Below are 13986 nucleotides of genomic sequence, written 5' to 3'. Positions count from 1 at the left end.
TGTTGAACCCATGTGGAAAAGGAAGAATTTTCTAAAGAAAATACTGTAAAATAATAGAACTTCTAAAGCAGCTTTAAAAGGATGGGTCAGTAACAGATCTTCCATCCTAAAATACAGATTGGACTCTGTATACAAACCCTACCCAGAAAAGTACCTACTTGACATATCATGGACCAAACCATTTCCCAGTGATCTGTCAGTCCTGGGTATTAGTATGCTCAGTACACATTAAGACAGTTGCAGGAGTTGCTGATAAGGCTATATATGTTGCTGAAACGTGCATATAATCAGAATTTATTAAAATAAAACAATCAGAATTTATTAAATTAAAACAAAGGTGTTTCATTTCAAATTGGTCCTACAAAGTAAAAGACACTTTTTGGTAAAGGTGGATCAGGTTTTAGTGTTACTTATTATCAAACTCGCTTTTGAATTTCTTTCCTGGTTTGTTTTCTGTTTGTGCTGTTGTATGCACATGAGGTGATGACTCTAAAGGATTTTCTGATTAACCTTTGTTATCATGGAAAAAAATAGTTTAACCTGTTCAGTATATTGAGAAAACATTTTAGATGTATAAATAATTACCCTGGTTTCAAAGAAAACATATTGCTTTCTTAAACTAAAAGCTAGAAGCCCTCATTTTTTTCAGCTTAAACCCTGAAAAAATGTATTAGCTTCACTGTTAATATTGATTTTTCAAGGGGGTTCTATAATATAACTTTTCACTTAACACCTAAGAAATAAACAGCTATCCATTTTAATATCCTTATAATCCGTCAAAATATAGAATTTCCTTTAATAATGAAAAAGAAAAACCCCACTAATTCATCACAGCAAAATATGTTCCAATGATTAAATCTGTGTGTAACATATTTTAACATTAACAAAAGTGGCTGCAATATACAATAATTATTTTGCATATATTAAAGCAGACACACATATATGTATGCATGTATATTTATACACACATGCATTTATAAAACACAATCTTAAAACTGTTTCCGTTAACTTAAAAGTCAAGAGACTTTGAGGGGACTTTCCTTTTGACAGGTAAGTTCAGGCAGATACACACGCCCTGAGGTATGTACATACATTCATTCTAGCGTGCTGCGTGCTGGAAGAGTGTACAGTACACGCATGACTGAGATTACACTGCAAAGGAGATGAAATTATTTTCTCATGTCTTCAGATTTATCTTTTCTGAAGCAGATTTGCTATTTGCTTATTAGACAAGATAGGACAAGTTTTACCTGTTGCTTGAAAATGCTTTCTCTGTTCTGTGGCCTGAAACAAACACATTTGTTCTAAATATAGTTTATTTATTTTATTATCTAAACCACATGCCACATTAATCAATTTTTCCCAATATTTTTTAGCAATGAAAAATGTTTATCAGTTTGTGTTTTTAATTGAGACTAGTAAAAGCTGATGTTGTGGAATCAGGAATTATCATTCAACACAAATGAAATTTGGATCTTGCACATCTTGACATTCATTGATTCAACACGTTCAGTTGTGACCTGGACCGTGTTCCTTATTTTCTTCTAAAAGATATCAAACCAAAGATGGAAGGATAAAAAAAGTCTTTATTCAAGGTTAAGTTCAATTATCTTTACTGCAGCATTTCCAAAAGTTTTTGGAACAGTAAGAAAGTGTAAGAGTTTGCAGTTTTATGATTCTTCAAGAGTATTTCATGAATAATTCACACTTTATATGCACATTCTTTAGTCGTGACTTTACACATTGATACATAACTTGAAGAGGACTGTATTGCCTTAACTGCATGTTTACGCTAAGTAATTCCGTATAGTTTAAATTCAGCAGTGAGCTACAGCATAGTTCTTTTAATTTGAGATATCAGAAAACACATGCTGAATTGAGAGTGCAAATTAAATGGCATAAAGTCAGTATAAAAGGATCTTTATTAGAAGCCATGTCAGGCCCCTGAGCATGTCTGCTGGGAAATTAATTAAGAAGTTGCTTGAGAACTTATATACTTAGGCAGCTAATAAAAGTATTTTGGTTGTTTCTTGCGGTAAACCTGGCTCCTGAGTGCATGCTATATATTAGATGTTTGCATTATGCAAGTTCTCCAACATAATAACATAAAATATGTTTCCTCCCCTTTTATCAATGTCCTATCACTTGTAGCAGTGGTCACTCATGAACACACATGAGCACAGGGTGCTGTAGCATTTCCTCATTTAGGAGGTCCTGGCTAATAAACACAATCATTTAATCTGTCACTTGTCACATACCAGTTGTAGGAAGATAGCTAAAATATATTTCCTTCAAGAAACAGCTCTAAAAACTGAAAAAAAATTGCCTTGAGACCAAATCAAAATAAAGACATTTACTAGTTTAAGTAAGCGGAATGCCAGATAATTGAGATAGTGAGCTTATTTCTTGTTTCTAAGTATCGAAAGGTATTAGCTCACACATAAAGTTATTAACATGTATTGGGTCAGTCTGAGGTGAAGTTAATTTTCATCATAGCAGCCCTCATAGTGCTGGGCTTTCTATTGGTATGTAGAAAGGGGTTGACAACACACCAGGGTTTTGGCTACTGCTGAGCAGTGCTTGCACAACATCAAGGCTGTGTCTCCAACATTCCCCCACCACCACCAGTGGGCTGGGAGGGGGCAAGATCTTGGGAGGGGATGTAGCAGAGACACCTGACCCAACCAACCAAAGGGATATTCCATACCATATGACGTCGGCTCAAATATAAAAGCCAAGGTAAAAGGGGGAAGGGGGAGCATTCATCTTTTATGATGTTTTTTCTTCTGGAGCAACCACTATGCATACTGAAGCCCTGCTTCTTGGGAAGTGGCTAGACATTGCCTGCTAATGGTAAGTAGGCTTTTGCTTTTTATTAAACTGCTTTTGTCTTGACCCACAAGTTGTTTTTTTTTTCTTTTCCATCTCATTTTCTCCCTGTCTGTCCTGCTCAAGAGGGGAGTGATAGAGCAGTTTGGTGGCACCTGGCATAGAGCCAAGGTCAAACCATCACATAACAGAACCGAGAGAGGTTTAGAAAACAAGTTGCATTCAGCTGCTATAGCAGGTGTGTTCTTGCCCTCTTTTATGATACAGAATATCCTACCTGGTCTCCTGCCATGAAATCCTGAATCCTGCCAAGCCAGAAGTTTGCTGGTCTTTTCTGAGTCTTGTTTCATATCTGTGCTTATGCCATGCAGGTGCTTCAGATAATCAAGGGCTTTAAAAATACTACTCAGGTACCTCAGATTTACTTGTTTCTGCAACTTCCTACAAAGCTGGATGTACAAAGACCTGTAAGTGGTGGAGTAACTCCTAGGACTGTTTTATGCAGTCATTGGAAGAAAGAGTTGAAGTCCGTCTTTTCTGAATCAAGTGAGTCAAGCTGATTGAGGTTTATGAGTTATGGCCCTTTTAAAATTTTATCTCTAGTCAGTGGTCCTTCACTTTCTGCTGCAAAATAGAAGCTCAACTGCAGAGTTGGAATATGGCCCCTATGTTTTGAGAAGACTCATGATTACTGACCTATGTCAGGTATGGTCTCAGCATGTCTCCTGGAAATGCCAAGGATTTTTTTTATGCTTATCTGAGGATCCCCATCCATATCTCATTTTCTTAGAATGAGATGAGCATAACATTTTCTCAGCCTTCTCAAAAATAAAGATTTCAAAAATAATGATTCCAGTCAAAATTCATATAAAATTTCAACACAGTAAGCTGCCTTTTTGCCAGCTGCTTTTTCCCCAAGAAAACACAATGGAAAAATCGGGGTCAATCAGGGAGAAGATGCTTTGTAGTTCCAGCTTGTACTGTATTACCAATAAAGTCTATATTCTATTGCCTTGCAGCTACCAGTTTCTTCTCCTTCAATCTGTAGACATTCATGCTGTTGAAGACCAAGATAGGGCACTCTGGTTCTAATCCTGACCTTTGATTTTCACCTGCACTTATCAGGTTGCCTGGGAGAAGTTAGTGTCTGGTGCATGGGCAATAAATGAGTTTAGTCTAGTCACCACTTACAAAGAATATTGAAGAGGAAAGACCAATATGGAAACCTGCCCCAGTTCCAGAAATGCTATCAAACTGAATTTATCTGCTTTCATGATACAGATTGTTTGTTTTCTAGATCAATTGTAATTCAAGGAACATATTTATGTTTGTATACTCTGTTCACAAAAACTCATGAGTTCACCATTAGCTTTCAGTACATGCAAGGTATTTTCCAGGGGGAAAAAAAACCAACAAAACTTTACTGCGAGGACCAGTAATCCTGTAATCACAGCTGTTATACTGTATGAATGTTGTTGAACTGCAAGGCGTTAATCACAATTCTTTCCTCTTTTACTTCATTAATCTATTATGTTTAAATATCTTCTAACCACTTCCTCCCTCCACCTCCTTCCTTCCTCCTTTTCTGTGTTTATCTTTCTATCTTGAACGTAATTCAGATGAACATTATCATTAAAGGAATGTTATCAGAAATGTGGCTCCTTTAAATGTAACCAAACATGAGTATCGTTAATATGAATTATTGCATTTAAATGTAAATGACACCATGTCACACCAGTATGCCTATGCATGCATGCAGTCATGACAGAGTTGACACTACAGAGTAGGTAATTTAGAGAAAAAGTAGTTTCATAGCATTTAATAGTAATTTTTAATTTACATTACTATCATTCACGATTAAATTAGAAAAATTCCAAGGGATAAAAAATAAATAGAAAAGAGGGACCTACATTTTACTGTTTTGCTTTTGAAATATACAGACATTACTTGAGTAGATGAAATTGTGTAGCAATGGAATTTCAAACCACTAATTTGCTATTTTCAAAACAGCAAAATGTTGCAAAAACTGTATAAAACTATTCTGCATAGGAATCTTTAAGAAAGAATGTTTTAACTGGTGTTTTTAAGGATAAGCTGAAGAATCTAAAGGGAAAGAAGCCCGTTCCCACTTTGTGATGTCTAGTAAAATTCAAAATTACATCTGAGAAATACTGAAGTAAGCTGATAAAAATGTACTGCTTTTGAAAAATCTTTCAAAGATTCAGAGAGGGAAACTAGACTTACCATCATGTTTGAAGGCCTCTGAAAAGTGGTAGAGGTTTGTTGGGGAGTGATAATGTTGTGCAGCTCCTCTCCAGCCTGGTGAAGATACACTTCCTGATGAAGGACTGCTCAGTCGTGGTCTGTTCTTTGAATTAAATGAGGCTAAAGATGAAGTACCAGATTTGATTCTTAGGATAGCAGCATATGAAGTGGGGACACCAGGAACAGCTTCTGAATATTCTGAAAAAAAAAACAAGAAGTGAACACTGAATAAAGATTAAATCTATCACTTTTCAAAAGAATCTTTAGTTATGCAGTAGAGAAGTAGAAAAGCTTTAACTTGTAACAGGAGTGTCAGAGGCACCCTGGACTACACAAGGACTCAGCTTCTAGACAGAACTGGGTAACAGCATAGAGGTCCGAGGCAGAAAATTCCCCTGCAGTTTCAACACCGTATAAAAATCAGGTGTTATTAAATTTCTTATGGTAATATGAGTATTCAATATTTTAAATTCTGTTTCTATGACCCTAAGTCACAGTAGAAAAGTGTCTGCAAGATACCTTCTTTCCTTCACAGCCTTACATTACTTTGTATATGCAGCGCAGAAACACTGGTTAAACCTAAATATGCTTCTCATTTAAACACTAGTCTGCAAATGAAGTGGGCTAGCTAAAAAGCCCGAGCCCATATATGCACAAATATCTCTACCAAAACCATGCACATGCCGAAGTCGCCTCCTTTTCGGTATCTGCAACTTCCCTTTTTTTTGGTTTTCTGTCTATACTTAAAATTTCAGTTTCTACAAATAAAAAATACTGCCCAAGCTTTTGGTCCCTGTATAATGCCAAATATATGAGAAATAAATAAACTATATCACTATAAAAGATTAAAAAGATCACTCAGGAGCTGTAAAGGAGGTGAGAAGAACATTTGAAAAACCATTTATATGTTATATATATATATAAATATTTATGAGCAAAGGGAATCAGACTGTGTATCAAGCACCTATGAAGGAATTGATTTTTAGGGGACAGTGGCTGGCAGAAAAAAAGATCATTGTTCTGTCATCTCCATTGATGATAAATATTTATAAATTGGACATTGTTCACATTGGCATAACATGAACAATGAAAACTCTGAGTGTTCAAAATCTTTGAATAGCAGCACACGCAACTGAAAAAAAGGTCTTTAAAATATTAGGTCATGGCCTTGCTGGAAAGCTTTTGGAAGAATATTCTAAGCATAATTATAGTTTGGACTATTTCATATTTCAAATGGTTTGACATTAGCAGAATATGCATTTTACTTTATGAAGATTGTGACAGTTAATGCTTAGATCCTTTCAGGTTTAGGAAAAGTTGATTTCAGTACAGTTTTTATTGTCTCTGATCAGATGTTAAAAATGCACTTCTTCTACCTTTTAGAAGAAGCTGGAATTTGGCAAAAGCAGATGACCAGGATTTTAAAATTACCACTTTCATCTATGCAAACTCTAAATATATAGTTTATATGTTGATGCCTTATCTCATTTAAAATTTGGAATTAAATATAAATTTTGGCAATCAGATGTGAAAGGCACAAATTATTTTTCATCCTGGTCTCACAAACCATCTACTTTATAATGTGCATCATGCTGCATGCACCATGGAACTGTTGGAGTGGGTCCAGAGAAGGGCTACTAAAATGATCCGAGGGCTGGAGCACCTCTCCTATGAGGACAGGCTGAGGGAGTTGGGCTTGTTCAGCCTGGAGAAGAGAAGGCTGCAGGGAGACCTGATTGCGGCCTTTCAGTACTTAAAGGGGGCCTATAGGAAAGATGGGGAAAATCTTTTTAGTAGGGCCAGCTGTGACAGGACAAGGGGTAATGGTTTTAAACTAAACCAGGGTAGGTTTAGACTAGATATAAGGAAGAAATTCTTTACAATGAGTGTGGTGAAACACTGGAACGGGTTTCTAGAGAGGTGGTGGAGGCCCCATCCCTGGAAACATTCAAGGCCAGGTTGGATGGGGCTCTGGGCAACCTGATCTAGTTAGTGGTGTCCCTGCTCACTGCAGGGGGGTTGGACTAGATGACCTCTAGGGGTCCCTTCCAACCCAAAGCATTCTATGATTCTATAAACCTATGCTGGTTCTTTATATCATGTACGTAATATCACCTTTCCTGGCCCACAGAGAGGGGACATAGAATATCATCATGATAAATTAAAATGTTGTATGAAAATATATCCTTAAAGATGTATTGAAACATTATCTTTGGAATATAAATGTGATTTCACAAAAAATATCTTGGTTTTTCTTTCAATACATTCCTTCAACATTATGCAATTTAATGTATTTTAGTTCTTTTAAAGTAATTTTTTTTTTATCAGGGGAAAGTAAAATCTTTCCAATTCCAGAGGAATATTAAAAAAAAAATCTTTAAAATGTCATATTAAAATCTATCCCCATTAAAGTAATTTATTTCCCTTCTGATTTCCCTGAGGTCAGAATCTCAAGGTTATTGATGTTCCTTGAAGAAGATTTTGTGGTTTTGACTTATTTTGGTCTCACCAAATTTTAATTTATCTTTTGAACAAAAATATTTTTGGCATTACAAATATAAATTATTTCAGATAAATGAGCTATAGTAGAAATGACCATGTTTAAACTATATATTATATAATTCTAACAGGGATACATATTCTGTTTTACAGGATCCAAATCTACCGCTTAAGAAAAAAAAAAGCCGAAAGAGTGGTGATTGCTGTTGGGAAGATATTCCTCCAATGTGTGCACAGACGTAGAAGAAATACACACTGGAAGGAATCTTACTTTATAGTAAAAATAGTAAATATAGTAAAAATATGCAGACCTGCCTTTGGTCCAAACTGTACAACACAGTATAATAAACCTTAATAAGATTTCCAAAGGAAACATGATTGTAATCACATATATAATGAATGTTCTGTTCCTTGAGTATTTTCTGCAGATACAGGCACTTTTCTATTTTCAGCATGGTATTTTAGCTCTATGCTATTTGCCCTGTGGCAAAGGACATGGATTTGGGAAAACTTTATGCCTACTTTTTCAGTAATTGATAAATACTTTGTGTGACTGCAATATGGTATTATTAGGCTGTTAAATGTACTATATGCCATAGATATATCAGTAGTAAAACTGATGTCTGAGGACTTTTTAAACTATGTAGTCCATTTGTTGACAACAGAAGATAGTTCGTTAGATGATGTTCCTGAGTATATCGGCTATTCTAGCTTGACAAGATGCAAATAATTATTTTTATGTCACTTCATTGGTAAAATTATGAAACAGTCTTCCTTGATGTGCAGACAGAAAGGCTTCCTATGCAATCTAGAAAATCTGAGCTGTCTATTGTTTCTTTTGCAAAGAAATGGAGATTAGCAATCAGAAAGTAAATAGTAATAATCCTGATTCTTAGATAGGCCATTTAATATAGGATGATTAAGGGACTGGAGCATCTCCCCTACAAGGAAAGGCTGAGAGAGTTGGGCTTGTTCACCCTGAAGAAGACAAGACTGAGAGGGGACCTCATCAATACATACAAATATCTTAAGGATGGAAGTCAAGAGGATGGAGCCAGACTCTTTGCAAGGGGTGCAAACTGAAACATAAGAGGTTTCAGTTGAATATGAGGAAATACTTCTTTACTCTGAGGGTGACAGAGCACTGGAACAGGCTGCCCAGGGGGGCTGTGGAGTCTCCTTCTCTGGAGATATTCAAAGCCCGCCTGGACGAAGTCCTGTGTAACATGCTCTAGGAGAGCCTGCTTTAGCAGGGGGGTTGGACTAGATGATGTCCTGAGGTCCCTTCCAACCTTTGCAATTCTGTGATTTTATGTTCCTATTGCCCTGTATTGTCAGCTTGGAAATTGGGTAGAGCAAGCACGCAACTCTGGATGTTTCTACATAAACATACTCTATTATAATCATTCCTTTTGTTTTCAATATTAAATTTTTCAGTTCAATGACACTCTGAGAACAAAATGCAGCCAGGCCTCTGCTCCTCTAGTGAGTCTGCCACTCAGCTCTCCTACTTGCTGTGTCTCTCATTCTCTGCGGTCTCCACCTGCTTCCATAAAAGTCTCTCATATGATCTTGCTCATAGGAGAGACATCCTTCTACCAGGTTCTGCCAGACCTATCACTCAGTAAACAAGTTAGGACAAACAAGTAGCCTTTGTCCCTGCTGCCCAAGCATACAACAGAAACAAAAAGTAGCATGCATATATAAAGTTATATAAACATACATATAAACAAGCACATCAAAAATTGTGTCCTCCATTACACTTAATTCATTTACCACCAGGCCAAATTGCAGATTATTCACACATGGGAGAGCAAAATAACCATTAATCCTTTCTAACTTGTGCAATGAAATACTTTTTATTTTTAGTCTTTTTAATTGTAAGGGCATGGCAACTTACAAGACAAGGTGTACTACATTTCCTAGTAAGCTTGAGCTAACAGGTATTGTATTCCTGACCTAATTAGTTTGGGACCAGACTTTATGTCATTAGGGTGAGTGCCTGGAACAGCCTCGAGGCAGAGGAATGCATCTGGAGGGGAAGGAGGTTTGAGGAGGTGCAGGAGCCAGACAAACATGGAGGGCTAAGCAGTAAGTGGGACTGGAGAAAGGAGAAAGTGCAATAGTGAGACTCGCTCCAGGCTGCCTAAGTTTTGCCAACAGATCACCTTGTTAGACAGAAGTAAATAGAAGTCATACTGAAATCTCCAGTGGTACGGAGCCTCCCTTTCTGCAGAAGTTTGAATCAAAGTGCAGTTTTTACTAATGCATTGTTTCTCATTTTTAGGCTATTACTATCCTGTTTCTTTGCATACGTAACACAATAAGCTACTCCGGTAAATAGAATTCAACAACCCTGAAATAGTTTTGACAACTTCTTTTTGCTGAAATAGTATGTGTAGGCAGCTTGGTGAAATGAACTTGTTCTGTGCTGCCTCATCAAGTCAAGAAGACTGTAATGCTTTTCCCACATAAAAAGAAAAATATTTTAAAAGAAAAAACATATTTTAAAATTCTTTGTTATCTAGTTGAATGGGGAACATTTGTTCTGCAGTGGTAAATCCAGGGTTTGAAAGAACAGAAGAATCACCATGATCTCATATGGCATGAATGTAAAGTACCATGGGAAGAAAGACAAGGAAAGGATACAAAAGTCACTCCACACGGTGTAAAGGTCCTGCAGTAATGGCAGTATTACGCAAGCTGGTTTCTGACCTTTCATGGTATAATTGTTTTGTTTGGCTAGGATCAGTGATCAATGTGAAATTTCACCCTGACTCTGGTTGCTCTGTCATGCTCATGGGGATGCTGTATCTGAGTAAAGTTTCTCTTGTAAGACATAACTGGAAATGGTTAATAAATTATACATAAGCAAATATTTCTTGTTTTATTTACTGAAAGCCTGTAGCCTGTGATCGTTACTGACAACTAGAGCAGAAATCATGCTTACCTGAAAACAAAAGCTACTTCCTAATCTGAACATTCGCCTCCAGAGATTTAGATGTCTGAACTGCCTAGATGCAGTGGCTTAATTAGAATATATTTTTATTGGAATACTATTTACAATAAAATTATTCCTTTAATTTTGTTTGGATTAGGCTTCTGAGACTTGGGAGAATAAATTTAAATTCCATTATTTAAGTACATAGTTAAACTGCTGGAGAGTAGATGTTACTCTCTAATGTGTTTTTTAGCTTTACCAGTCCACCTTTAAAATCCTTGAGAAATTTCATCAAAGACCTATGGGTAGCTTTCAAAACTCTGCTGCACTTGAGCTTCACAATGAAATATTTTCCCTAAACTCATTCTTAGAAATAACTTAAGTATTTAGGATGAAACACCCAAAAGGTTTTTCAGCTACAAGCAGACACAGGTAAGGTATAGGCACAAATGGTAAATACATTAAGCAACTGCAAGCCAGTCACAATAAAATCAGTGGCTTGGATCAGCCGTCGCAGTTCCTTGCCCTAGGACTACCAGGTTTAGAGTAATTTTAACAACTGTATGGCAGTTTGAAGATAGACTATATTTTTTAGTCCAAATGCACATTTTCTTAAACGTGATTTCCAACTGCAAACTATGATTGGAATTAGTTTGGGTAACTTTTTAATGAATCTGCGTCAACTCATTAAATTATTCATGCCTCTTTCATTATTTCCAGCACACGCTGCTCTTCAGCCTTTCTTTGGTCAGATTCAACTCAACGAGGAAAAACAGCTCCACAGGTAATAGAGAAAACATCTTCTATTGATTACTGATTCTTTTTTCTTTTAGAAAAAGCAAAAATATGAATTCCAAGATAATTTGAAAGAAGTTTACTCCTCTAATTTGTAATCGCTATGTCAGGTTAGATTCGACTTCATTTCACATGTGCTGTGGAAGAACTAAGGTGACTCAGAGAAAGGGGATCTTTTCCCACAGGATGCCATATGCGTATACACATTCCTTAGTCCACAGTCCATGGGTACAAATACAAACTACAAATACTATTCTGATATATTTTATCTGCCAGGTTTTTATCAAAAGCAAAATGTATCTCAACATAGCTCCAACAATGGTACTATGTAATTTGACCAAAATACATTCTTCAAACAGAGAAAGATGATGAGGCAAATTTACTGAATCCATCCCCAAAATTTATTTGAAAACTGTCTTTGTAGTGTTTGAAATCTATGGAGAATAAAGGATTCTGACTCTCGTGGTGACGTTTTGTTTTCCTTCGTTCCTTTTTTCTTTTAGGTGACTCCTGGTCAGTTACTAACTCATTGACATTTCTCAAATATCTAATTAAAACGTAGTCTATCTTATAATAATTGCAAATATGACCTTCATTTGTATATTTTTGCTAGCTAGCATGTTTAATCAAATGTCACTAAGAATGCTAACCCATTTTTTTCATTGTAACTTTTAATTACATTGTTTCAGTGGAAGTGTTCAGTCTTCTAAGCTTATGAAAATATGTGCCTTCATCCTGTATCACTGTTGCTCCTCAATATTTTAAACAGAAATATATTTTCTGTTTTATTCTGTGCATGCATATTGGTTTCCTTTTAGACTGCTTGATGACGTATTGCTTGGCAATAACCTGAGAGAGATATGCGAGAATAGTGGGAAAATGTGTTGATAAGGTGTCCATCCAAGGTGTCTCCTTCTGAGAACTAGGATTACTACTAAAACACAGCAACATGTCAATAAATTATGTTTTCCTGATGAAATTAGGTTAACTGTAGCAACAACAAAAAAAATCCCAGAATAAAATAATGAAAAAATGGGAAGACAGCACATTTTCTTGAGAACTGGTACGTGTGTCTGATCCTCCTCTGCAGACTTCCCACTGTGTGTGGATTAGTTTATGTGTCAGAGATTTAATTTTAAAAATGCTATTATATCCTAATTATTGCTCAAAACAACAGGCAATGCAACAACATGTGCAGACAATCATGAAAACCAAACCAAAACAAACAAAAAGACTGAAACCTTCACTGGGAACCTTATTTTAAATATCTGGAATCTGGATGTTTGCATGAGAGCTAGTAGAGTTGAGTTTACTTTACAAATAGTGAAGAGGAAGACGAACATGGCATGTGATGTGATGGATGTGCTCAGTAAATGCTACTTTTTGCCACAGTAAAGTGAGTAGCTGAGATGTCAACATTTCAACTTGTTCAGATGTCCATTGTCTCAGTCCTCATCATAAATCAGTCAAGCTTCATTTGTGCCTTTTCTGCTCATTTAATTGTTTTCCAAAGCAGCAGTGGGGGATCATTTAGAATCTGGAAGTTCTCAAGGAAAATATGCTGGTGGTCTTCATCAACCTTTTTCACCACAGATTTGATAGTATGGGAAAGGGAGAAAATTAATCTATTTAAGATGGTCTTTCCTTGGGGAAAAAAAAAAAAATTAATTTTACCAGGACTTCAGCCAAAATAAAGAAACTGTCAATCCACAAATTGTTCTGTTGAACTTTTCAGTAGTCCAGTGTTCAAGGAAGATACACAGTAATTCAATTTGAAAATCCAAAATTCCCTCTCACTTAATCTTAGCAATCTGTTCATACAAGGCAGCAAGTTTGAGAACATAGAATACTATGGGCAGATATGGGAAAAAAATGAAAATAATTAGGGATATATTTTGTTTTCCTTTAAAGTAACAAAGAGGAAGTGCTTTGAAGACTTAAAGCATTGACTGAAAAATATTAAAGAGTATTTCCAGCAGCTACTAGCAAATTAATTAGCATCTTTGGAATATTACACTGTTAGAGCTAATCTAAATGTAATGAATTTTTATGAGGAATTATTTTGAATAATATAAAGATGCTTTTGTAGCATTAGTCATTGTTTCCCTTCCTATTGAAAAAACAATCTATTTTCCATCTTACTTCCACTTCATACTCATAATGCAACAAATAGATGACTCAATACACGCTCAATTATTTTCACTTTGCATCCAACACATAAAATGCACCAGATCAAGCAAAATATACTTTAAAATAGAACACTTTCAGCTACAGAATGATTACAACTTCAGTAACAAAAATAATAAAAATAATAATATATTCCAATTATGGAAGAACATTCATCCAAAATAAAGTAATTTTAAACTGAGAAAAGAGCTTTGAGAGTATTGTCATATTTTTTCTATCAAAACACTTAATATTTTCTCATTCAAAACATGCTAATATAATATATAGATTACAATTATTTAGGGTATGTTCCTGCCATAGCATGGGCTTCAAACACAGTGATTATGTTAGTAAATGCCTTTCACCTTTTTCAAATTCACTAAACTCATGTAATGAAAAATATTTTTCCGACATAAAAATATAAAGTTCTTCTTTGAAAACTCTTCTCATTAACTTATTGAAGGAAAATTTAACTCCAAATAATGTCAAAA

General features: G+C 35.6%; 1 protein-coding gene across 1 annotated transcript in view; it reads right to left on the bottom strand.

Annotated features, from left to right (window-relative positions):
- Nucleotides 1–13986, bottom strand: part of CNTN5 (contactin 5) — a 339272-nt gene that overhangs the window by 270271 nt on the left and 55015 nt on the right. The window contains exon 3 of the mRNA XM_035889184.1: nucleotides 5074–5292. Within this exon, the coding sequence (XP_035745077.1) occupies nucleotides 5074–5292 (219 nt within the window). The remainder of the gene's footprint in view (nucleotides 1–5073; nucleotides 5293–13986) is intronic.

The sequence above is a fragment of the Egretta garzetta genome, unplaced genomic scaffold (genome assembly GCF_000687185.1).
Source record: "Egretta garzetta isolate BGI_Z169 unplaced genomic scaffold, ASM68718v1 scaffold492, whole genome shotgun sequence".
NCBI classification, from domain to species: domain Eukaryota; kingdom Metazoa; phylum Chordata; class Aves; order Pelecaniformes; family Ardeidae; genus Egretta; species Egretta garzetta.
The sequence above is the reverse complement of the archived record's forward strand: the minus strand, read 5'-3'. Positions and strand labels throughout refer to the sequence as shown.